The sequence below is a fragment of the Bactrocera oleae genome, chromosome 2 (assembly GCF_042242935.1).
Source record: "Bactrocera oleae isolate idBacOlea1 chromosome 2, idBacOlea1, whole genome shotgun sequence".
NCBI lineage: Eukaryota > Metazoa > Arthropoda > Insecta > Diptera > Tephritidae > Bactrocera > Bactrocera oleae.
In genome coordinates, this window is record NC_091536.1 from 17,560,968 (window position 1) to 17,585,750 (window position 24,783).

The window sequence follows — 24,783 nt, forward strand, 5'->3', positions numbered from 1 at the left end:
AGCAAACTGTAGATAAGCAGCAGAAGCTAAGATTTCTTTTTCAGATATACATATATGCGTGTAATTATTGCTGGTTGATCGCACAATGCGCTACAAAACACTACAAATGTACGAATGTACGAAGTATATGGATGTGCATAAATATTTTATGCAGTTTTTATCTTGTTTGAGTTCAATTGCTAATTCATCGGGATTTATTACTTTCCATAAATTTGTGGTTAACAATCATTAAATCACTGAAATTTCATAAAATTTTTGGATTTTAGCATGTTTATAAAGCATTTAATAAATAATTTATTTATATACTTTTATTATTTATATAACTTATTTATATACATTCGTATTTTCACGATAAGCTAATTGACCTGTTTGAACATGGTGTAAATTTCTATAATTATAGAATAAGGTATATATAAAAAGATGAAACAGAAAAATCGTAATATTTTAATCGTTTAATACGATATTCTCTAACATAAGTACTTTTTTCTTCCAAATGAAGATTTGTGCGATTAAGTTAACATCTTTTATTAAATATTTTTAAAGATCAGTTTTTGAATAGTTTTTTTTTATTATAATATTTACATAAACATTTTAAACATTTTCACCTTACGAAAAAATAAATATTTTTATAAGATATTAAAGCTATCAATAAATAGGATAATACGAAAAAATTTCATCATAAACACCATATTGAGCAGCGCTCAAACACTACATATGTGTTAATATTTGATATCAAACAACTGTACTTATAAAAGCACATACCTAACTAATATTGGAATGTGTGTAGTACATAAATGTTGGTAGACATTACGTCACTTTGGTATAGTAGGACCAAAATGGAGATTCCTTTAATTTTTCCGGCAACCGGTTATGCAACTGATTGATTGACAAACTGTTTCATGTACATGATATCATAAAACTGAATCGACATGTGAATAAATGGCAGGTGTAATACATAATTTATTTTCTCATTTCGCTTTACACAGAAAAAAATTATTATGCCAACAAATGTTTTACTTTACAAAGTGGAATACTCTTTTAAAACTTGAAAAATTAAAAAAAGTTTAATAATCCATCACAAGCTCTGAGGGGAGGCAAAGTGAAATATCTGAATGAAAGTTTCTTCTTTGTTAGAAATTAAAAATGAGGTCTTCTCGACCACAGAAAAAAGGCATCTGTTAAACTATAATTATAAATATATTTTTAAACAAATTATCTAAGCATGTGATTTTATGTAAGTTTATGTACACAAAATCAAATGAAAGTATATAGCGTTTGCCGCCATAAGAGTTTACCGTCGCCTTGCGTATTTCATTTATATTTATATAAATATGTTGAGTGTACAAATATTCAAATATTTTTTTTACGAATTACCGTTTTCAGCACTTTGTCACCTAAACTCTCGATTGGGAGTAAAAGCATTTTTTGCAATGTTTGCAAAATTCTCAAAAACTGCCATTACTGGAAATTAATGAATAGCAAATAAAGAAAACCAAACACTAACCATTTATATATTATATATATATTTATATATAAATATGGTCTGGTATATATACATACATTACGTACCCTAAACACTTATATGTACATATGTCATATTACACTTGCTGCATACAATCATATACATTTACCAAAAACGTTCGCAACTTGTGCGAAACATCTGAAAAGTTGCGTAACCTAGCTGGCGTGTGATAACGGTTGTATGTATGTACATGCAGCGCACAAGCAACTCAAGTTAACTGTAAATATTGACCACCAAAATAACCAAAAGCGAATGAGAGAAAATCTCGTAGAAACTGCGTGACACACAATCAATTAGGTATTCCGCACTGAGATAACATTTCAAATACTTAGACATTATACATACAAGGTGCAATTCAAAAGTTTCAGGACTTTTATTAAAAAACGAATATTATTTGTTTTTTTTTTTAAATGTATTGGTCTCCTTCCGCCTGAATACAACGTTTTGCACGTTCAAAAAGGTTATCGAATGACTTTTTTAGGTCATTTGTCGGTATAGCGTTGAGGATGGCGGTCGTCGCCTTATGGATGGCATCAACGTCAGCATAGCGGTTTCCTTTCATGGCCAAATGTAGTTTTCCGAACAAATAAAAATCGCAGGGTGCTATATCAGGCGAACAAAAAGTTTGGGTTCTTTTTGGCCTCTTTAATGATGTCTCTTGAATGTTGAATTCTGAGGTCTTTTTCGTGTTGTTTCAAAGTGTGCGGGACAAATCGAGCACAAACCTTTTTGAGGCACAAATTTTCTGTCAAAATACGATAAATCGACGCTGCGGATGTTGATAATTCCGATTCCATATATTTAAGCGATGATTTTGGCTCTTTTTTAATGAATTCACGCACAATTTTCGTGTTTTTTTCGTTCATAACATCTTTTGGCCGGCCCGAACGTTTGTCGTCTTCCAAGTCCCTCTTGAAAACGTTTAAACCACTCGTGAATACGGCTATGGGATAGACAATCATCGCCATAAACTTGTTTCATCATTTGATGAGTTTTGGTAAAAGTTTTTTTACCAAGTTTAAAACAAAACTTAATGTTGGCTCTTTGTTCGATGCTCATTTCCCAACCGACACTACAAATGTAATGCCACATGTAGCGCGATATCTCAGCTGTTATACAAGTCAGCTGTTATATAAATTTTATACGTCAACACTGAAGAATACACAATTGAGGGATAACAATTTCAGACAGATGGCGCCACTAGAAGCCGCGGGGTTTAAAAGGTCCTGGAACATTGAATTGTACCTTGTATATACATATATGAATGCACATATTTACATACGTGATTGCGTTAAAATTTTTACTAAGAGTTTTATTATATTTGTATGTTTGTATATATTTATGTAAAAAAGTCCAAAATATGTAAATCTTTGTATATAGGGCACCTAGTTATAAATACAATAACAACAACACTTTTTCCAGTATTCGTAACGAGTACAAGCTGTTTTAGGAATACTAAATGAAGCGAATATATATAAATACATGTAAACAAGCTACTGCCGTTTTTAAGAAATAATTGTTTTGAATTTTTATTTTCAATTTAAACCAATAATAGAAACATTTTATGCACAATTTTGAAACGGAGTTCCCCTCAATTTAATTTGAATTTTAAAGAAAAATTTATTATTATTTTCTCTTTGACTAAAAAAATATGTCCAAAATATGCTCTTAAGAAATAAAATATTCAACAAAACAAATGATACAATCTTCTCTAGATATCTTATTGAAAAGCTAATATCAATATCAAATCAATAACTAAAAAGGCTGATATATTTTCGTGTTCAGACAGTTATGTTTCCAAAAATCTAGAAAAATTAGTCTTGGGAAAAAATAGTATAAATATTTGCGCTCCGAGCTTGCAGCATATAATGCAAAATAATTTTATGAAAATTCTAGAGAGACACAGAAGTTAGGAAGTTGATTACGATTAATATTCTACTCTCCTACAAATACACATATGCACATATACCGTACTTATACATATTTATGTACGTACATATATGTATGTATATTGGGGTTTAGCCGAACCTACAAATAAAACTTAACAATCACGTATTTTGAGCAAACTTAACCGTTTTGTCCAAATTTGCTTTTTTGGTTTTTCTTTAGCAATAATTTCGAACTACTCACTAATATTTTTTGAGTCTACCAGCTGCCAGCGAAGTTAATGCAATATAGGTATTAGCAGTGAACATTATTAAAAAAACGACTCAATGTTATGAACATGTCGCATAATCTTAAATCGTCATACGAATGCTCCAAGCGAAAGCAACAAAAATATGAAAAATATCGATAAGCATGCGACAGCAGTCAAAACAATCTCTAGCACTCAATACAAATTGAGCGCAAAGACATTTGTCGGAGGCCAACGTAAAAGAGCAACGCACTCACCATGCTTACTCACCGAATACACCACAACGTATCTATGGTAGGCGGTATATAAAGCATAGTGACATACAAAATTTCATGTCATTTAAAAAATTACGGCCCGTACGTAAATAACAAATAGTTGACTGCTGTGCTGTGCTGTGGTGGTGCTCGCGCTTGACTATAACGAAAACGAAAGTGTCAAATATATATTGAACGTCTATATAAAAGAGTGTTAAAATGAAAGCATTCGTCGTAGCCGGTATTTGCTTGATTAGCATTGTTAGTTTAAGCTCTGCACAATTCTCCAATGGACGCGTTTTGGATCCACCCAATCCACAATTGTGCGCTCAAAGGATTATACACGAAAAGACACCCGATGGTAAAGGGTGAGTATCTACTCTGTAGCATGCATGTGACGACCCATTGAATAAATAATGTTTGAAAAAGTATTTGGCTTCTAAATAAAATCGTTTGAGTGTTTATAAAAAATTGTATTAGTGAAATTTTTAACGGATAAATTAAAAAGTGCAGTACGAACTTTAATGAAAAAATATAAAAATACAATATCTCAAGAACCAAAAAAATTAAAGAGTATATGTTTTAATGATATCGCGCCATTTCCATGTCTGAGAAATATTAAACTTACAAAGTTGAGTAATTTTTCAAACTCTGTTGGGAAATATGTACGGTCATCTAAGTCTACTAAATTTTTAATTAAACGCAAAATATTCGAAATATTCTATTTAAGTGACAATATTAAAACACACAGGTGGTGTAATTATTTTTATAGTGTTATTTCAAGTTAGTGCATATTTTGAAACAAAATTTTTTTTGGAAAAAGGCTTTTAAAAATGTCTGCACTGCACTTAATGTCAATTAATAAAAAAAATGTGTGAAAATAGTGTAATAAATTTTTTTTCATTGCTAAATAAATATTATTGAAATTATTTTCTATTTTAACAATTTTTATATTTAAAAATATTATTAATACAAAAACACTTTTTCTATTTTAACTATTTTTATGTTTAAAAATATTATTAATACAAAAACACTTTTTCTGCTATTTTTCGCAAATCTTTTAAAACTTTGTCCTTTTATAACAAAAATGAAAAGATTGAAATATATACCTACCAAAAAATAGTATAATATAAATTTCGATTAAAGTTTTCAAGTTGAATATTAAATTTTATTGTTCTTAATGAATCTTTTTAGGTACAAGTAAAATATTAAATATCATATTTAACTATATATAATTGGTATTCAATATTTTATTATGCAAGGAAAAGCAAATTTGCCTTACAAGTTGTTATTTTTTAAAATAGACAATTAGAAAAAAGGACATCCGTCCAAAATCTCAAACAGATTTTTTTACAATAAAAAAAGAATAATAATATTTTTTTTTAAATTCCATACAACAAATCTAAAAATAAATATATAGAAGATAGTTTTTAATAAATTTAATATTTAAGTATCTAAATACTATTTAAATTTACAAATTTCTGCAGCTACTTCTTCTCGTGGCGCGACTCACAATTGAAAGGTGTGGAAGAAGATTGGTTGACAGCCAGAAACTTCTGCCGCAGACGTTGCATGGACTCAGTTTCATTGGAAACTAGCTTAGAAAATGAATGGATTAAACAACGCGTGGTTAACGAAAACGTGAGTAAATAAAGAACTACAATTTTACTGTTAAGAATACCCAGAAATGGCATTTCCTAGCTAAAAAAAATATTCTGTTATAACATTCGCCTGCTTTTGATTCTTTTATTTTTTAAAAAATGGCAAGAGATTATTTAATTAATAATGGGAATAAAAATGCATGAAAATTATTTTAACATTAAGTAAATTAGCACACGTTGTTTACCCATTCATAACGCAATATACTTTTCCATTATTTCAAAAATAATTCGATGATTATAAAAAAAATATTTTCAATGACCATCAAATAAATATTTTAAACATTCTTCATATTACTTACGCAAAAGTTTTTATAGACTACGTATTAAGTAGTGCGCAGGTTACCTATCTAAACACAAAAGACTTTTGAAACGAACTTGTGAATCATATTCACCTGAAATGAGTATTAGCAATTCGTCTTGTTGAATTTACAACTCAAAACAATTTTGCACTTAACAAAAGTAAAAGTTTGTATGTAAATAAAGTATTTTGTGGAAAGTGAAACCCAATTTATGCCGCAAATAAACACACGCTTAACCAATGAAACATAATACGGCTACCTACACACAAACTTGTTGTCGAACCTTACCATTGAGCTCAAAGGCAATAAAGGTTTGTATACATTTCTCTGTCAAAGTGTTGTCAACGCACAAAACGCGCTTTAGAGGAAAAAAATGTCATAGCGTAAAAAAGTACAACAAACGACAGCGCAATTATTCAAAATCATTTACAAAACTTGCGAGTGTTGATTTTGGTTACTGCATAAATGGTTGCTTATGGCCACTAGCTGATATTAGCTGCTTTACGCATATTCATTCATATCTAACATATGACACCGCAGCCCATTTTCACTTAAATTGTTGGTATTTCTTTTATCTCAACACAATTAAAGCCTTTTCACATTTTGACAGTTAAATATATTTATTTTATTCGAGTTTGCACATGACAAATTGTGTAAAGACATATGTAAATATATCTAGTTAATTATGCAAAAGTGTTATTTTAATGAATGGGTCAAACTTATGTTTTAAAAGGTCACAGTTTGCTCAGTAAACAGCGTTTTAATTCGAAAATATTATGTTTATGTACTAATAAGTAACTAATGCTGTGACATTTCAACATAACCTCCAAACTATGTTCTGTGAGTGGTGCATGGGATATAATTTTTTCCATTTTTTTAAATTTTTTCTAAAAATATCATTTCAAACAGCCAAAGTGGTATAGCGCCTTGGGGGTCGCACTACCACTACAAAGAACCAGAGTTCCAACTATTCACAGTAATTTTTTCTAATAACTGATCACTATTCGGCGAATGTCAGAGCAATTTTTAGACTTGAAAAATATTCTTATAAAAACCACGAACTAAGCCATTTCGCCTTCTGAACCTCTATATTTCGTACGAAATCAACAAGCATACAAAAAATGGGAGAGACACTTTTCCAAGCAGTTAACAGTAGTACAAACTCCAATTTATTTGGTCTCGAACCACTTTTATAAAATAAACATATGGACATAATGAATAAAAGATAGAGTTCTACTACTTTAATAAGCTGTCCGCAGTAAGAAGATTAAAGCCACATCGAACAGAGCTTTTAGTAACAGTTATTTCATAAATTCATACATACACCAAGATTAATCAAATTCAAGTAAAATATGTTTTAGCAAGTTAAATGAAGTTCAATGTCATAAATTATATGCAAATGCTGAGTTCACTAATGGCAATACTAAAATCCCAACTCTTTAGCATTCATAAAAATCATACATATTTACATTATACAAAAAACAAAATATTTTATACTTTCCGTTACGATGCTAATGATTTCGTCATTTTGTTACGCTAAAGTGCTATGAACGCACATGAATAAAAAATTTCATACAAAAGCCATTGTAATTTAAGTTTTCGCAACTCATAAAGTTCAATGTGAAAATTAGTTTTTTGCGCGGCAACGAAATGTGCAGACTGTAAGAAATTGTCCGGTGCCAACTGGTGCCACCACATGCAATGGCGCAGAGGCGTCAAATACATAGATATGCATAACGCTTTATGCGCTCATATGCATATATGTTTGTACGTAATCATTTATGTACCTATATATATGATCGTTTGTTTTTATCTGCCGGTCAGCGATGGGGAAAAACTAATTTTCCATATTGTTAATAAACTCGGCGAAACCGTGTGGCAAACACAAAGTGTTATGGTTAATTGAATGCTGAGGATACACGTAAAATGTTGCAATTTAATTAAAACCAAAAAAATTCGCTAAACGAATGATGCAGCGCGGAATTAATGCAAATTTTCGCAATCTTTTTGTGGAAAAGGAAGTAAATGCAGCAAGTCGCAAAATTATCTAATTTACATAATTGAAAGCAATAAGGAATTATTGGTGTTTTGCTTTCAATTCGTAGTCTTCCACATGGAAGCTCTTGGATCGTGTTTAATATTTTCTGGAAAAATACAAAAAATAGTTATTGAGCGTGAAGAAAAAGTATAAAAAGTAGTAAGTAATTAAATTATACTTTAGTTAGCATAATTTCTTAATGAGTCATAAATATCTGTACAAATTTGTATCACAAATTATTAGAAAAATCTAATTTGGACCCTATTATGAGGACTTAGAGTTGCCGTTATACCTAAATCCGTATGATCCTAATAAATAATATATGACCTAAATAAATTTCCAATAGAAAGTACTCAATTTAACACTCAAAAATTTGCCCCAGCTATAAGCAATTGAAATTTTGAAACCAATTGAAATTTTAACAACAATTAGTTTAAAATAATTGTGAGCAATTTTATTAACTTAAATATTGAAAAAATAAATAATTTTAGAAGTAATTTGAAATGGAAACCAGAAAATTCCAATAATAATTGCAGCTAATCTGCGGTTCATGTATTGACTTTTCTGAAAGTGACAGATGTCAAGAAATGCTGGATATCCTGTTATAGACCTTTTGACAATGGAAAAAATAATATGTTTTATATTATTTAAATTATTAATTTATTATTTAAATTAGCCAAAACTATTTCTGTGGAGATACTGTGTTCCCAAAAAACTAGTGTTTAGGCAAACTAGTGCCTAAATATAGTTAGACATGATTAAGTCTATGCAGTTAAAAATTGTTCATTTTTCTGGTATATATTATTTTGTACATTTTCTTTAAAATGCATATCTACATATTAGGGAAACGCCGAGTAGGCAATAACCAACCTCAGAGCGCACTTTTAAAACAAAAAGCTTCACCAAACGTTCTACAACCGTTCGCAGCCGACGTAAAACTTTGTATACACTTCCAAATATGCAGACCATATAGTTTATATATACATATGTACCATATATGCTATCTAAACTGTGGGTCTGAACTCACTTTCTTATTAATTGGTGTCAACAGAAAAGGGCTTGCCCACTGCTATTCGCCAATGCAGCGACCGATAAGCTAATGAAGCAATGTTCAAAAGCATGAATTCATGCCGGCATGCGCATATATATGTATGTACAAACATGCATGCATATGTATGAGATCTGCACACCATTACTTTTTTTGTCATAGGCATTTCCACGCTTCTCTTTATCTCATTGGCCCTTCAGCTTAACACCGTTATTATTTGCGTGTTGTTGCTTATATTGATATTTCTGTTGTTGTTGATTTGCTATATGACGTTTAAGAGAAAGAGAAAGTGAAAAACAAATATTTATTATGACTGAGCTGTGATCCGTTAAAGGCGAATGTCAATAGTAGTGGCAGCGCAGGCTTTAACACAACACAAGCAGTGGATGCTTAAAGTGCGAACATCTGCATACACATGCAGACAAGTCGTGTATTTGCATATATATGTATGTATATATGTATATATATCTACATAAATGTGTGACATATATACCTACATAGTATTATACGCACACCTGAACATGTTTGGTGGCATTCGTAAATGTGAGTAAGCTACTAAAAGCACTCAAACAAATATTTATGAATTATGTGTCGGATATTTAAGGTTTTTTATTTTCTTTGTCGTCTTTTGCTTGACAATAATGAGCCACTTAACATATTTGCTATGCCACTTTTCACCACACTACAATGGAGTTGCTTGCATTTTTTTTTGTTGTTGTCAGCTTAGCTGATGTTGTTATTACCAACGCATTTCAAACCGATCAAATACAACGAATATCTTAACTGTTTATTGTTTTGGTTCTGTGAATGGTTGGCGTGAAATTTTTCTGTTACTCTAAGCTTGCCATACAATAGCTAGGTAGCTAGCGACTAACAATTAGTAAGTAGCACTTACATACATACATATTTGGGCTGGTTTAGACGCACTGCTAATGGATAATGGTGTCAGCACCATTTATATACATATGTGCATACTCACATATTTTATAGTAAAAAAAGATCCATGTATTCTTATTATTTTCAGTCAATAATTTAATATAATTTACTTATGTATAGTCCCTTTAAAAGTATAGATCAACTGCTAACTTCCCCACTTTACTCTACTTTCAGGTGAAATATATCTGGACCAGTGGCCGCTTATGCGACTTCAAGGGTTGTGATCGTCCCGATTTGCAGCCCACCAACGTTAATGGCTGGTTCTGGACCGCAACTTTGCAAAAATTGGCGCCAACTTCCGAGCGCTCCCAGGGTGATTGGTCGCCAAGTGGCGGTATTGGTCTGCCCCAGCCTGACAATCGTGAATACAAACAGAACGGTGCTCCCGAAAATTGCTTGGCTCTGCTCAACCAATTCTACAATGATGGCGTCAACTGGCATGACGTCGCCTGTCATCACAAGAAACCATTCGTATGCGAGGAAAACGATGCCTTGCTGAAGTACGTCCGCTATACAAACCCAAACTTGCGCATTTAAATGCGTCTTTGTTTTGAAATGTTTGCATAGGAAGTGCAGCAAATGGTGTATGTCAGCGTACACGAAATTGCTGGAGTGAAACCAAAAATGTTTTCTATCATATAAAATGTTAATCTATTAACGCAGATACTCATACGAGCAATGCATTTCTTCATTTTTTTCTTGTATATCTTCTCTGTTCTACATCCAATTTCTAGCGACTAAAATGTAGCAAAGTTTATGTATAAATATACATATTTATGCTTAATTATATATGTATGTCCACAAGAACATATGTACCTTTGAAGATTTTACGCTTTCTGAATTTTCTGATACCTTCTTATACTCTCATTGTTTAGTTAAATAATATTTTGTATTAATTTATGATTATAATATATATATAAACGTCGAAAAATTCTCAAATCGTTTTTGTTCAGTTTTAATTTTATATACATATGTATATTTATAGTAAGTATGGAGTGCACCTGAACAAATATTATATTATCCGCACTGGTCCGTTAAACTAAGCACTTAATTTTAACGGTTCCTACAAGTACAATTTTTGAGTGAAATATGAAAATGAGTGTGTGTTTAAGGGCTTCTTGCTAACGAGATGATCTGATGATTGATATATTATACTTACAAAAAAGTGACGTAAAGTATTCAGAGAAGATTCCGAGTATCGGATGTTCTCAACATCTTTTATAATTCAACATACTTTGCTTGATAAATGCTTAAAATTATCATAAGACATAAATGTTTCTACATAGTACACGGCAGTGTTCTATAAAAAGAAGTGCCCATAATATTACCATGTATATTAAAAATGGACTCAATAGGAGCCAATTTTGAAAACGATAATAGAGATTTTTATTGTATTCAAAATGAGAATTTGATCCATTCAATTGTAGTTACACAAGAATTCTTCTTTAGGAATTTTGCATATGTATGAAACTTTAATGGTAATCGGCCGACCTTGACCAATATTAATCTAAAGCTGGTCTTCTTAAAAACATTTTAAAACTCATTTTGATAAGTTCACCATATCAAGCTTAATGGCATATTGAAACAGCCCCGAATCGAATTTTAACGTGCAGTCAGACCATGTCAGTCGATGGACTCTAATCTATTCTCTGCAAACCTACTATCGGTTAAATTACAGGCTATTTACTAACAGCGCTATCGAAACTCTTACTTTATTATTATAATCGTTTATGCCTTTCTTACGCAAAGGCCTCATCAGAGGATATAGAATAGAATAAAATTCTATTTATCATAATGAAATCTATTTATTAACATTCTCTGGTTTCAGAATTCGGCAAAGAATGTAAATGAATTAATTAACATTCTCTGCATTTACTTGTGGTACTGCATTGTCGACATTTTTTCAATTGAAATCTCATATGAGCATTATAAGCCTGGCAACCTTATAGTTTTAATTAAGACGGCAACATCTGTTTTTTTAATGCCGCATTAAATGTCAAAATTAAATATATTGTAAACATTGTAGAAGTGAAATTTTAGCTTTTTAATTTATAAAAATATCACTAATATCAATTGAATATGGATGTCGGTGAACTACTATCATTCAAAGTAAGAAACACGGTCAATAATTTCAAAACAGTTTTAATTATACCACCGATGCAATTACCTTATAGCCTGAGCAGACTCCAAAACGTCCACATGATGAGGATGATGATTACTTACAAAATTCGACAGAAGACAGATCTACCAGAAATATTAAGAGGGATGAAAAATCCAAACGAATGCGACGGATTGAGCAAGCCAAAGAGTCGGCAGATTTCGTGAAACCTGACGTACCATCTTTGGATTCCTTTTTCGGTCCTGAGCTAACTGAAGAAGAGCGAATCAATATATTGAATTATGTAGAGAACGAAGATGCGGAAGGTGACGTACTTGATGAAGTTGGACTTAAGAAATTGCTATTGGTTTTTGAAAAACGTAATTTAAAAAACCAGGAAATGAGAATCAAATATCCTGATAACCCAGAAAAGTTTATGGAATCTGAAGTTGATCTGCATTCAGTCATACAAGAGTTAAAAGGAGTTGCGACCGTGCCAGATCTCTACTCTGTATTGGTGGAATTGCATGGCATACCTAGTATCTTAGAATTACTTGCACATCCAAACACAGATATAGCTGTTGCCATAGTAGATCTCTTACAAGAAGTCACCGATGTAGATATATTAGGTAAGAAAAATTCTAGATTTATAATTAGTATTTTCAATTTAATCGCATAAATAAAATATTGCAGGAGAGAGTAGTGAGGGCGCAGAAATTTTGATTGAAGCTTTACGTAAACAACAGGTTTGTGCACTTTTAGTACAAAATTTAGAACGTCTCAACGAAGAAGTTAAAGAAGAAGCAGATGGAGTCCATAACTCCTTGGCAATCGTGGAAAATTTAACAGAAATGCATAGTGATATTGTTAGGGAAGCAGCAGAGCAAGGTTTACTTGCTTGGCTACTTAAAAGGCTCAAACAAAAGTCACCTTTTGATCCCAATAAACTGTATTGCAGTGAAATACTTTCCATACTAATACAAACAAACAATGATAATCGTCTGATGCTTGGCACTATTGATGGCATTGACGGATTATTGCAACAGCTAGCTATTTATAAGCGACATGATCCATCCTCTACGGAAGAACAGGAATATATGGAAAATCTGTTCAATTGCCTTTGCTCAGCGCTGATGGCTAAGGAAAACAGGGATCGTTTTCTAAAAGGCGAAGGCTTGCAGCTTATGAATTTAATGTTAAGAGAGAAAAAAATGTCAAGAAATGGTTCACTGAAAGTGCTTGATCATGCTATGTCTGGACCAGATGGTCGTGAGAATTGTAATAAATTCGTAGACATACTTGGACTTCGTACAATTTTCCCATTATTCATGAAGACACCGAAACGCAATAAGAAACACCTATTATCATCGGATGAACACGAGGAGCATGTTTGTTCCGTGATAGCTTCGATGTTGAGAAATTGTAGAGGAGCGCAACGACAGAGACTGCTATCGAAATTCACCGAGAATGACCATGAAAAAGTAGATCGGTTGCTAGAGTTGCATTTGAAATACTTGGAAAAAGTAGAAATCGTAGACCGAGAAATAGATCAACAAGAGAAGGTAACTAGGCTATGACAATTATTTAAGAATCTCAAAGCAGATGCATACATATTTTAATTTAGAATACTGAAATCGATGAAGATGAGGAAGCTGAAAATAATTACATCAAGCGACTGACAGGTGGACTTTTCACGCTGCAGCGAATAGACTATATTATTTTAGAAGTATCAGCTACTGCGGATACGGTTAAACAACGTGTTGTACAGATTTTGAATTTACGCGGTTCATCAATGAAAACTATCCGGAATGTTATGCGAGGTTGGTTACTCATTATTTAATGCTCAACACTTCTTTAAATAAAACAAACTGTAATTTATAGAATACGCCGGGAATTTGGGCGACGACGGTGATGCCGATTGGAAGGAACAAGAACAATCACATATCGTTTCATTGATTGATAGGTTCTAAAATAAATGATTCAACAAATAACAACTAAAACATACCCGTTTTTATGGAGTCGAAAACTTGTTTAATAAATTGTTTTTGGTATAATGTGCAAACGAATACATACAATTTTGAAAAAATAAATGAAAATTCCATAGTAAACACTTAATTCATTTCGGTTTTTTGTCACAAGTGATTTTTTTCTTGGGTTTGCAAATGGGACTGCCGCCTTCATCACTACCACCTTTCGGAGCAGGCTTTTTGCTAATTTTGAATTGGAATTTTCAATTAGTTTGATGCTATTAATAGGCATAGAATATCTGTTCAAAACAGCTGTTTTCGATACAATTTAATTGTTCAACAATGTGATTTTATCTAGGTATATGTAGATACAATAAATTATTTTAAAGTGATAATAAAAAATAATATACTACAAGTTGCTTAGTGGCAACTGCAACTACGTATGTCCATCTTTAAGATATCAAATAGAACGAATGAGAATCAAATTAAAAGGAAAGTATAAGAAAAGCGATTAACATAGTAATTTGCAAAAATTGCGCCATAACTCAGTAAAGTTTCAACTTTAACATATACATACTTAACATCGGTGACATCATAACAAATATTATGCATTTAAAATTTTCGCAACCTTTCACTTAAAATCATTTAACAATTTTTGCAAACCATAAAAGGTCAATCTTAATTTTAATACGTATTATAAATTGCATGGTGTTTTTATGCTTCGTATATATATTTTCGTATGAGGTTTTTTTCTCGACGTGTATGTGTTGCTAATGTTGAACTACTTTTATTTGAAAAAAACTTGAATATCTACTTCACACTGTCTGGGATCTCGAAGCTAACATCCATGTTCATTTCTCGCGCTAAATGAACGATCTGAGCCAAATGCACAGACAAATTGGCAGCTTCATCCAAATCGTGACGTGGTATAATCCTCAAACCTGATTGACGAATCAATTCTCGTGCTTCGGTCACATTTGTGCCCTTAAACAAATGCATAATAATAATTATTTGTACCGAAACGATTATATTCAAAGAAGTCAACCATCTGTGCTTACCTGCAGTCTAACTACAATTGGCATTTTCATATTCAAATCTTTGGCGGCAGCAATAATGCCCTCGGCAATAACATCACAACGCATAATACCACCGAAAATGTTAACTAGAATACAGTGAACTTTTGGGTCGGCAGTAATAATCTTGAAGGCTTCCTTCACAGCTTGTGCGGTTGCGCCGCCACCGACATCAAGGAAATTAGCTGGGTCCCCACCGTAGAGTTTAATAATATCCATAGTGGCCATGGCTAAACCAGCTCCGTTAACCATGCAGCCGATAGTACCGTCTAAAGCGATGTAGTTTAAATCGAATTTAGCTGCCTCCACTTCTTTGGGGTCCTCTTGGGTCCAATCACGTAATGCAAACAATTCCTTCTGACGAAATTCAGCATTATCATCAAAACGGAATTTAGCATCCAATGCGAAGACTAAGTTGATAAGAAAGTTATGGAGTTTAAAAAAAACTCTATATTAAATATAATATAGTGCCTTTAACTTGAAAGTTATATATCAGAAGTGGAATGAAACTAATTTATACGAATATATACAGTTTAAAGTTTGCTAATGAACTTTTGTGCACCGTTAAGTTTTATAAATGAATTTTCATATTTGCTAGTACTTAGTTACTTTTAATAAATCAATAATGATAATTTTTAATTGAATATATTTAATGTTCGAATATGTTAAATCTGCTTTAATGTCATTATGTGTTTTATGTGAATTTATGTAAAAGGCATGCAATAAAAAGCAGATGATTAAATTACATAAGAACTATTTTAGAACTAATGAAAACTGTCGATTGCAAACAGCTATTTAATATAACAGAAACCGAAAAGTACTTGTGATTACTTGTTTAAGGCATATTACTTACAGGAACCTGCAGTTATTGTGGCATTACAAAATGTTTGATAAAAAGATATGAATTTTTTTAATTTGTTCACGTTAATTCCATTTCGAAATTGATTGATGAAGGCATGGGTATTTTTGTTAATAATGATTATATTAGATAAAATTACAAAAGAAATTGATGAGGTTTCTATGCTTTCACAAAATACTTACAGCCTTCGAGAGCATCCTCTGCATAAGGATTAATTTCAATGAGTAAAGCGTCCTTCTTTACGAACAGCTGATACATGTTCATTAGCATTTTTACGGTTTCCTCTTGGAATTCGCCCAAACCAACGGAATTCACCACCTTAGCTGCTTGATCAGGTGTCAATCCAACCTTAATATCAATTGGTTCATAAACAATAGCATCAGGATTTTCTGCAGCCACTTCCTCAATATTAACACCACCTTGAGACGAAGCAATGATAACTGGACCCTTTTTCGGGTAGATTTCAAATGAATAATTTTAAATGGCAACATATTTATATACAAACATTAAAGGCGCGCTCCATCATAACGGCAAAATAGAATTCGCGGCGTGGGAATTTACGCTCCGCAACCATAACAGAATTACAGATGCGACCAGCAGCGCCAGTTTGCTTGGTTACTAAAAGTTGATTCACCATCTTGCTGGCAATTTCTTGCGCTTCAGTAGGTCTGCGATAAAAAAGTATAGGTATATATTTGCCGATATAAATTTTATTAAATCGAATACTTACGTATTGACAACGCGTACACCACCCTTTAAGCCATTTTTAAAATGACCTTTACCACGTCCACCAGCTAAAACTTGCGCTTTCAACACAAGATTATTCGTGTCAAGTTTTTGGGCAATTTCTTTAGCTTCTTGACCAGACTTTGCTACACCAAACCTGAAAAAATGATTCAGAATGTACAAAAATTATCAGTGCTAATAGAACGTAATCGCAGTCAACGTGACGTATTCAACTATAAAGATAACATATGCCTACGTAATATGATGTAAACAACTTAAATATTCGTTTGTAAACATAATTTAATATATTCTGATTTATGGAGCTTTAAGTAAACGCATAGATATTTATTACATTTTGTTTAGTGTCAATTTACACATCTCCATGAAATTACTCTTATATGTATGCCAATCAGTAAATATCAATCTAGGTGCAAAGTTTGCTAAAATTGCTCATTTCGCATCACAACTCTACTGATGTAGTTGATAAGGAACTAATTAAAATTACGTAATTGATTGAGTTTATTATGTATGAAGCAGCGCTTTTCATTACGCATTATTTGTCTTTGAGTTAATACAAAACAAACACCGCCCTTGGAAAAAATTTAAAATGGGTTGAATATTAGGATAAATAAAGATATCAGGTTATATATGTATATGCATATTTAGATATTTATTAACTTACTTTGGGGTTGGGATACCTGCTCCATTAAGTAAAGTGTATGAGACATGTTCTTGAACATTAAGGTTCCTTTTCTGCAGACTTCCACTGGTCGCAAGCGCAAGAATCTGAAAAGAGGAGAATTTTAAACTACATTAAACTAATAGATACATGGATTAATATGAGTGTATGTGTATATTTGTTTACGTTTCCATATAAATAAATTTAAAACGTTACATTTCCTAATTAAAAAATACAATAATTACATGAGACTAATTATGTCACTCATAATGAACCATAAAGACGGAATCAGCTGAGAATTTGATAGTCAACAGTTGATCAAACTTTTTAAACCTTGCAAGTGAAGTCTCCTACCTTCACCTTCTCTACCCAACAACAAGAGCGAAATCTCAACAATTATGTAAAAAAAAATTTGCCAAAAAATCCACCATACCTTTTGCCCAACCTTTGGGTTTACGATTTCATTCAAAATACCCGTCCGAGCCAATAAAGCAGCCATATTTAACTAATACGGTTGTAATTAAAAAAAATATATTAATAAATTGTAGAACTTTTATAAATGATTCGGAAAATATATTAAAAAAATCTATATTTTATTCCAACCACCGAAAATTGTCGACAGCAAATATATGAGAAAAACGAGTGACTTGACTGTAGAGTAATTCTATACAATGTCAAAACGAAAGTGCTGCCAAGTAAACCAATCCAACGAGTCGAACTTAAGGCATTTGCACACAGAGGAAAACATAACAACCAGTTCTTGGAACGAAGTTTACAAATCACAGTTGCTGTTTATTACAAGGAACAGTTCTGCCGCCACAAAGATTAATATACTAACTACTAAACTAAAGCTATTTCGAATGACAAATACCTAAATAAAAATTTAACAATTGGATTGTAATGAATTGTTTTCTTTTGTCAATTTACACAGCTCTAACAATATCGATAAGCTTTAGTCGATTATGCAATAACAAATAGACCCTCATCAATGACTGACACCACAAAGATTGTTGATATTTTTACAGCTCCTATTTTAAAATTCTCTATACACATTTCAAATTATACAAATTTGTACTAATTGGAGCATCTCGCAAATAAAAATGAACGCTGGGAATTCAGAAAGTTATCAAAAAAAGTGTTTTTTATGTCGGAGGAAAATCTTATCTACGCAAAATCAGAGACTCGTCGACAGCAGTGCATGTCCCGCATCAAAGAAATCCTTTAGGGATGTATTATCTTACTTGGCCCGTCACGCGAATTCTGAGCTACATATTGGCTATGGCGAATCTGTTTGTATAACATGTCATTTTGATGTAGTGGAATACGACACCTATCTTATGAAAGCTTTAAAGAAGCAACGCGCCCTTCTTGATTTAATAGAAAAAGCAGTTTTGGGAATTGATTCAGACTTTGATAATGAATTTGATTCGGATATGAGCGCACTGGACGAATTGACCAATGACCATTTCTTTGACGATGCTCAAATATCTGATTCTGAAATTGCGCAAACTATAGATGATGCTATTGCAGAAAAATCGGAGAATCATTCAATAAGTTCATGTGGAATAAATAGAAGAAATCGTGCGGTTGGGACTAAGTGTGATTTTTGTGCCATGCGATTTCAAACCAAATCGGGGTTAAAAAAGCATATAACAAATGTACATAAGAAATTTAAATGTGAATTGTGTAATTACAGTCATCGTAATGAAGAGTACGTAATGCTACACATGAACACACATGATGGTCGAAATGAGAACCAATGTCGTTTTTGTGACAAAGAATTTTCCACAAAAATTAGCACAATTCGTCATATGGAAGTACATTTCAATTCAAAAAAGTATCAATGCGATAAGTGCGGCCTTTGTTTTTCACAAACAACAGTGTTGTACAATCATAAACTACAACACGAAGCTGAAGAACAACCACTTCAGTGTGAGATTTGTTCACAAGTTTTTAAAACAAAGCGCACGTACCGTCATCATATGATTACACATCGGGCGGACCGGCCTCGTTATAAATGTGAATATTGCACTAAAACGTTTACTGAAAAATATACCCTTAAAGTTCACAAACGTGCGCATCCTGAAGCCATGGATTCCAGCGACGTTGCACAAGCAAAGGAGCAGCAACAAAATACCCCACCAGAGAATGAAGAAGTGCAAACCCAAGATATCAAATTAAATTGTGTAATTTGTGATCAAATATTTACAGCTAAGGATCATCTAAATAAACATATGGAGAAAGAGCATGACGTTATAATTAAATCCTTAACGATCAATAATTTTTCTGAATTTGATGTAGTCGATGACGAGTCAAAGAAAGCTTGTCATATATGCGGTCAAATGTTCAGTGCACAAGCAAATTTAGACTATCATCTTAAATATGTTCACACGAGTACATTTTAAAAAACAACAATTAATTTATCAGTAAATTTTGTAAATTATAGATTAGTACTACATTGATTTAAATTTAAGTCTTAGATATTAACTTATTTATATATGTAAGTGTGGTTCATCACTGCTGAATAGGGTATACTAAGTTTACCACGAAGTTTGTAACACCCAGAAGGAACTGTCGAAGACAATATATAAATTGTGTAGATTTAGACATGTCCGTCCGTTTGTAAATACGCAAACTAGATCAGAACAGAGTTACTAACTAGTACTATGTTAAATAGTAGTTTCACCATCTGTACTAATTATATATTTTCCTTTACGAATATGCCGATGACCAAATAAAAAGATATACAAATATCCAAAATTACTGAATTTGTATTTATTTCAAATAAGTGGTATGTCATCCGCTTTTAAAATAACATCGTGTTGTACTTTCATGTGTTGATTGCATATATCCTTGGAAGAAAATTGATCGCGGCATATAACACATTCGAAGGATTTTTCTTCCTGGTACACCGAAGGTTTAATTTTTCTTCTTCCCCCATTGCGTTCTCCATCTTTATTAGTATGACATCTGAGGTGAACTTTAAGTGTATATTTTTCAACAAACGTCTTCTCGCAAATTTCACAGCTATAACGTGGTCGATCATCACGATGTACCCATAAATGGTTTCTATAAGTACGCCGTGTTTTGAATGATTGGTTACATATGGCACAAATCAGCGGGTCATCTTCAGCATCATGCTGCAATTTGTGATTATAGTAAACTGGTAACTCAGAGAACCTTATTCCACATCTTTCACACTGAAAATTTTTTTTGTCCCAATGTTTGTGCATATGTCGAATAACATTGATTTTGCGAGAGTAACGTTTATTGCAGAACCGACATTCCAAATCAGACCTTCCTTCGTGAATATTTCTATGCAATTCCAAATATTCTTCATCCTTTGCGATAATTCCACAAACTTCACATTTCCAAATTTGTTTAGATGGTTTATGTACAACGTTTAAATGTCGATTCAAATGTGTTTTATTTTTGAAAACTGTACTACATATATCACATTTAGCTGGAACGTTGTACTTGCGAACTCTAACGGGAGCGTCTTTCATTATATTCGATACCATTTCATCTACATCCTTGAAATCTTCACTATTTTCTACAAAAGTCTTATCATCATTATTTTCATCACCAGTACAACTCTCTCCGGTCGTGCTTTGATTACTTATATCAATTTCTTCTATTTTTACATTACCAGCTTCTATGCATTCATCCAACGCTTGTATTGCTATAAGCTCGTCGCTAAGCTCTGGATTCCGCAAAAATGAAATAATACGTTTTTGTATTTCCAACAATTTGACCATATACTCGTCGTATAATGCAAGATCATAGTAGCAAGTTTTACAGATATAGCAATCATTGAATTGATTAGTCCATGTTGCAACAAGAGGGGGTTTAGCTGTTTTCGCTAAATATTCAACAATTGAATGGAAAGACTTTCTCGAAAAAGGAGATTTTTTATTAATGTCTTCAGTTTCATCGCATTCATTTAAGAACACTCTGCAAAGAAGGCAACGCATATTAAAGTTTTTTTTGCAGACGTTAGTGAGTTTAACACATCCAACAGTGCGTATATTTATTAGTTGTCTATAAGTCGAATTACTGTCAAATGTATTAAAACGTATTTTTTATCAAAACGAAAACAACTGTTGTGCACAAATGTTAACAAATGAGTTTATCAAAACTTCGCTTTTATCGAATATCGATATAAAGCATTATAAAGCTCATTTATCGAACAGAGATAGAGAATTTGCCATAACAATGTTGCCATTTCAATTCAAATGAGAACAAATTAAATCAAAAGTTCTTTTCATAAATTAAAATGCTTAATTCCTGTAACTAATTAATCAATAACCCTTGCCTGTATATGTATGTATTGAACATTTAGGATTTATATGTATGTATGTTCTCTTTATCCAGTGACATGGAGTCAGAAACCACAGAACACCAGGCGCAGAATTAAGGCCCTGGAATCCATGTTTCCCAACAGGGATCACATCGCTTTACTAGCACCTGGCAGTATAATAAAGTTCATCGATATGCTTGGGCTAGACGAGTCGTTGTGACTTAGGAGAGGGCACAATAGACCATAGGTCGCGGTGCATATCTCTATCCATATCTATCTATCTTTCTACGTTCTCTTTAAAATTTGTAATTTATAATTTTTGTCACTCATTAAAAATATGCAGCATTCGTTGGCAATATTGCTTTGGATAAGATTATTGCGTAAACATAAATTGCCTGTTGAGACAACAAGTATGCCATCAGAGATTAGTAATAGTTCAGTTCTTAACTGTCTATTCGATTAAAAATTGCCAATAAGTTATAATGAAAGGATTAATTTGTCCCACACCAACGATGGCAATTGCTACCCACTATCATTTAAACAGTCTACGCAAATGTAAGCGATGTGATTTTTTGGCATCATTCTATCACTGATATACCATCCTTTGTTTCATTAATTCCATTCGTTCCCTTACCGCCAGCGGTGTTCGATCATTCAGTTATTTACTTAGTTTGCAATATTTCGTAAATTTATTTCAGAATAGCTTGTAAAGTTTATGATAAAAATAATTTAACCGACTCCTAAATTAATATAATGCGAGTGAGTGCAGTTTGGCAGCATTTTGACAAAGTTGACGAAGGGAGAAGAGTAAAGTGCAAAGAGTGTAATAAATTGTTAAAATACAACAAAAGCACGACAACACTTTCGTTTCATCTAAGAGCTATGCACGGAATAGACACAGGTAAAGTTACTGGCTTAAAATGTTATCAGCTCCAATAGTTGTTTATGGTATTTGTCCATCACTTAAATAAGTAGTCGATCTTACAATTGAAATAAAACGGGGATATAGCTTATAAATCGGATATCGACTAACCATCCCTAACCCCACTTTTCAGTGGTTAGTTAATGTGTCGCCTTTACCCAAATCGATAAAGGTCGAAATCGACTTCTATGAAATTATAATAATGAATTTAACCGGTCAATTTAAATGAGAACAATCACCTGTTCTGTTTTAAATTGAAATATAGACGATTTATCTTATTAGTTTATGCCTGTCTGTTTGCCAGAGTTTTGCGTAACATTTTAATAAATTATGCTTCAATGAGATCCAATTCCATATTGTTTACATTAATTGATACCCACATACAAGCAGAGAATGTAGATTATATTTTACATTCTCTGATACAAGTACACGAAGGAAGAATATTGGGCGTTCCTCTCGTATTTAAATTAAACATAAAGTTTCTAAACAAATAGAAAACAATCAATGCAATTCCAAAGATTTTTGTAGAGAACCTGTATAAATTATTCCATAAAAACAAAATATTAGCAATAACCACATACTGACATTTTACATTTCCAGCAAAACCTAAGGCTGAAGTTGATTTTACTGACACTGGAAGTACCATTCGAGAATTAACCAGCGAATATTGCTTCTTGTGTGGTAAACCAGATAAACATTCGAATCAAACATTCCAAAATATTGAAACATGCAAAGTGCCGGCTTCTGGAAAACCAGTTCAGGTCGTATTACAACACCTTGCCCATTGTGTAAAAACAAATCTGGTATTTCAAGGAGTCGCAAGTATTTGTTTGGAATGTTGCGATGAATTAGCCGAATATGATAATTTAATGGTTAATCTGCTTTCATTTCAAAAACGTTTAACTGAAAGATTACGGTCGGTTTTATCTGGCGAACTGAAGTTAGAACTGATCGATTATGAAGAGTCTATTGCTGAAGCAATGATCGTTGAAGACGATGGTCAGGTAGAAGATGCCTTTGATCCTGGTATGGAGGCCAAAGAAGAATTTATAGAAATAGTTGGAAATGAGGAAAGTGTTGAAAGCACAATTCAAGATGATGAAAGCATGCACAGTGACAAAGACTTTAATGATGATGAGGATGAATGGAACGCTGATAAAATGTTTGGGGAGAAGAGTCAGGAATGTGTTGTTTGTGGATTAATTTTTAAAACGAAATCTGAACTTCAAAGGCATATAAACTCAGCGCATGACATAAAACAATTTGTTTGCCCTGTCTGTGGTGTAGTCCGTAGAGATCAAGAATATTTGGAATTACATATGAATCTGCATGAAGGTAAGACAGAGTACGAGTGTCGGTACTGTGATAAACGCTTCACTAGACCAGTAAATACATTACGCCACATGCGTAAACATTGGGACAAAAAGGAATATCAATGCGAAAAATGTGGAGAACGATTTTCTTTAGATAATATGCTTTACAATCATCGTATGCGTCATGAGGCCGAAGAAAATCCGCTTATTTGCAGTATATGTAACCAGTCATTTAGGTCAAGAAAAACGTATAATCATCACATGCTTATTCACCAAGAAAATAGGCCACGACACCATTGCACACACTGCTCAAAGTCCTTCACCGAACGTTATACGCTAAAAATGCATATGAAATCACATAATATTGAACTTCCATCTACCCGCTTAAAAATGGCACAACTATTTGACGAGCAGGAACTTAACGAAACTAAGTTAGCCGTATCTACGCTAATCTCGAAATTTGACACATCTCCCCAGAAAGAGTTTAGCTGTGTAATTTGCAGCCGATCATTTGAAAATAAAGAAAATTTGGAGAAACATTTGGAAAGCGATCATGATGTTATTTTAGGTGATGATAACAACCAATAAATTACATGCTTATTCTTTTATAAAGATATTCTAATAAATATTACAACGATTTTTATTTCTAAACAACCGTACCGTAAGAACTTGAAGATGGGGTGAGGAAAACATGGTACGTCCCTTAATAAACTAACATCTAGGGCGGAACCAATTTGTTGAGAGCATACAATTTTCCCTATATTTATACTCTCGCAACCTGTTGCTACAGAGTATAATAGTTTTGTTCACCTAACGTTTGTTTGTATCACCTAAAACTAATCGAGTTAGATATAGGGTATATATATATATAAATTATCGGGATGAAGAGAAGAGTTGAAATCCGTGACTGTCTGTCCGTCCGTCCGAGCAAGCTCTAACTTGAGTAAAAATTGA

The 24,783-nt window shown here is 32.6% G+C and overlaps 6 protein-coding genes across 7 annotated transcripts; 4 read left to right on the plus strand and 2 right to left on the minus strand.

Annotated features, from left to right (window-relative positions):
• The first annotated feature begins 3,980 nt into the window (after nt 1-3,980).
• LOC106619116 (uncharacterized) lies at nt 3,981-10,825 on the plus strand. Its single transcript, XM_014237105.3, has 3 exons — nt 3,981-4,278; nt 5,398-5,551; nt 10,067-10,825. Exons 1-3 carry the CDS (start codon nt 4,130-4,132, stop codon nt 10,427-10,429), a joined length of 666 nt encoding a protein of 221 aa, XP_014092580.2. The 5' UTR covers nt 3,981-4,129; the 3' UTR covers nt 10,430-10,825.
• Nucleotides 10,826-11,705: 880 nt separating this feature from the next.
• Nucleotides 11,706-14,105, plus strand: LOC106619102 (beta-catenin-like protein 1). Its single transcript, XM_014237088.3, has 5 exons — nt 11,706-12,001; nt 12,067-12,619; nt 12,684-13,552; nt 13,615-13,810; nt 13,872-14,105. The coding sequence occupies exons 1-5, from the start codon at nt 11,972-11,974 to the stop codon at nt 13,958-13,960; spliced, it is 1,737 nt and encodes a 578-aa protein (XP_014092563.2). The 5' UTR covers nt 11,706-11,971; the 3' UTR covers nt 13,961-14,105.
• ScsbetaA (Succinyl-coenzyme A synthetase beta subunit, ADP-forming) lies at nt 13,995-17,981 on the minus strand. 2 transcript variants are annotated; one of them, XM_070110079.1, is made up of 9 exons: nt 17,898-17,981; nt 17,728-17,799; nt 17,298-17,401; nt 16,620-16,772; nt 16,395-16,557; nt 16,072-16,336; nt 15,016-15,440; nt 14,772-14,941; nt 13,995-14,200 (listed from the first exon to the last, which is right to left on the minus strand). In XM_070110079.1, the coding sequence occupies exons 2-9, from the start codon at nt 17,791-17,793 to the stop codon at nt 14,107-14,109; spliced, it is 1,440 nt and encodes a 479-aa protein (XP_069966180.1). In that variant the 5' UTR covers nt 17,794-17,799; nt 17,898-17,981; the 3' UTR covers nt 13,995-14,106. The 2 variants fall into 2 exon arrangements, with proteins under 2 accessions (XP_069966180.1, XP_069966188.1); XM_070110087.1 differs by having other exon boundaries at nt 17,901-17,950.
• A 204-nt stretch (nt 17,982-18,185) lies between these two features.
• On the plus strand, nt 18,186-20,057 carry LOC106619086 (serendipity locus protein beta). Its single transcript, XM_014237067.3, has one exon. The coding sequence runs from the start codon at nt 18,395-18,397 to the stop codon at nt 19,697-19,699; it is 1,305 nt and encodes a 434-aa protein (XP_014092542.3). The 5' UTR covers nt 18,186-18,394; the 3' UTR covers nt 19,700-20,057.
• Nucleotides 20,046-21,429, minus strand: LOC106619085 (serendipity locus protein delta). Its single transcript, XM_014237066.3, has one exon. It carries the CDS (start codon nt 21,266-21,268, stop codon nt 20,075-20,077), a length of 1,194 nt encoding a protein of 397 aa, XP_014092541.3. The 5' UTR covers nt 21,269-21,429; the 3' UTR covers nt 20,046-20,074.
• Nucleotides 21,430-22,201: 772 nt separating this feature from the next.
• On the plus strand, nt 22,202-24,455 carry LOC106619083 (serendipity locus protein delta). Its single transcript, XM_014237064.3, has 2 exons — nt 22,202-22,495; nt 23,117-24,455. The coding sequence occupies exons 1-2, from the start codon at nt 22,348-22,350 to the stop codon at nt 24,415-24,417; spliced, it is 1,449 nt and encodes a 482-aa protein (XP_014092539.2). The 5' UTR covers nt 22,202-22,347; the 3' UTR covers nt 24,418-24,455.
• Nucleotides 24,456-24,783: the final 328 nt, after the last annotated feature.

What these genes read in the sequence shown, in the direction of transcription:
- LOC106619102 (XM_014237088.3), top strand. Translation starts at nt 11,972, where the DNA reads ATGGATGTCGGTGAACTACTATCATTCAAA. An exon ending in CACCGATGTAGATATATTAG is followed by an intron (nt 12,620 to 12,683) that starts GTAAGAAAAATT and finishes AAAATATTGCAG; the next exon opens with GAGAGAGTAGTGAGGGCGCA. An exon ending in TATCCGGAATGTTATGCGAG is followed by an intron (nt 13,811 to 13,871) that starts GTTGGTTACTCA and finishes TGTAATTTATAG; the next exon opens with AATACGCCGGGAATTTGGGC.
- LOC106619085 (XM_014237066.3), bottom strand. Translation starts at nt 21,268, where the DNA reads ATGCGTTGCCTTCTTTGCAGAGTGTTCTTAAATGAATGCGATGAAACT.
- LOC106619083 (XM_014237064.3), top strand. Translation starts at nt 22,348, where the DNA reads ATGCGAGTGAGTGCAGTTTGGCAGCATTTTGACAAAGTTGACGAAGGG. An exon ending in TATGCACGGAATAGACACAG is followed by an intron (nt 22,496 to 23,116) that starts GTAAAGTTACTG and finishes TTACATTTCCAG; the next exon opens with CAAAACCTAAGGCTGAAGTT.
- LOC106619086 (XM_014237067.3), top strand. Translation starts at nt 18,395, where the DNA reads ATGAACGCTGGGAATTCAGAAAGTTATCAAAAAAAGTGTTTTTTATGT.
- LOC106619116 (XM_014237105.3), top strand. Translation starts at nt 4,130, where the DNA reads ATGAAAGCATTCGTCGTAGCCGGTATTTGCTTGATTAGCATTGTTAGT. An exon ending in AAGACACCCGATGGTAAAGG is followed by an intron (nt 4,279 to 5,397) that starts GTGAGTATCTAC and finishes AAATTTCTGCAG; the next exon opens with CTACTTCTTCTCGTGGCGCG. An exon ending in AACGCGTGGTTAACGAAAAC is followed by an intron (nt 5,552 to 10,066) that starts GTGAGTAAATAA and finishes CTCTACTTTCAG; the next exon opens with GTGAAATATATCTGGACCAG.
- ScsbetaA (XM_070110079.1), bottom strand. Translation starts at nt 17,793, where the DNA reads ATGGCTGCTTTATTGGCTCGGACGGGTATTTTGAATGAAATCGTAAAC. An exon ending in GGTGTACGCGTTGTCAATAC is followed by an intron (nt 16,558 to 16,619) that starts GTAAGTATTCGA and finishes TTTTTATCGCAG; the next exon opens with ACCTACTGAAGCGCAAGAAA. An exon ending in TGATGGAGCGCGCCTTTAAT is followed by an intron (nt 16,337 to 16,394) that starts GTTTGTATATAA and finishes TACCCGAAAAAG; the next exon opens with GGTCCAGTTATCATTGCTTC.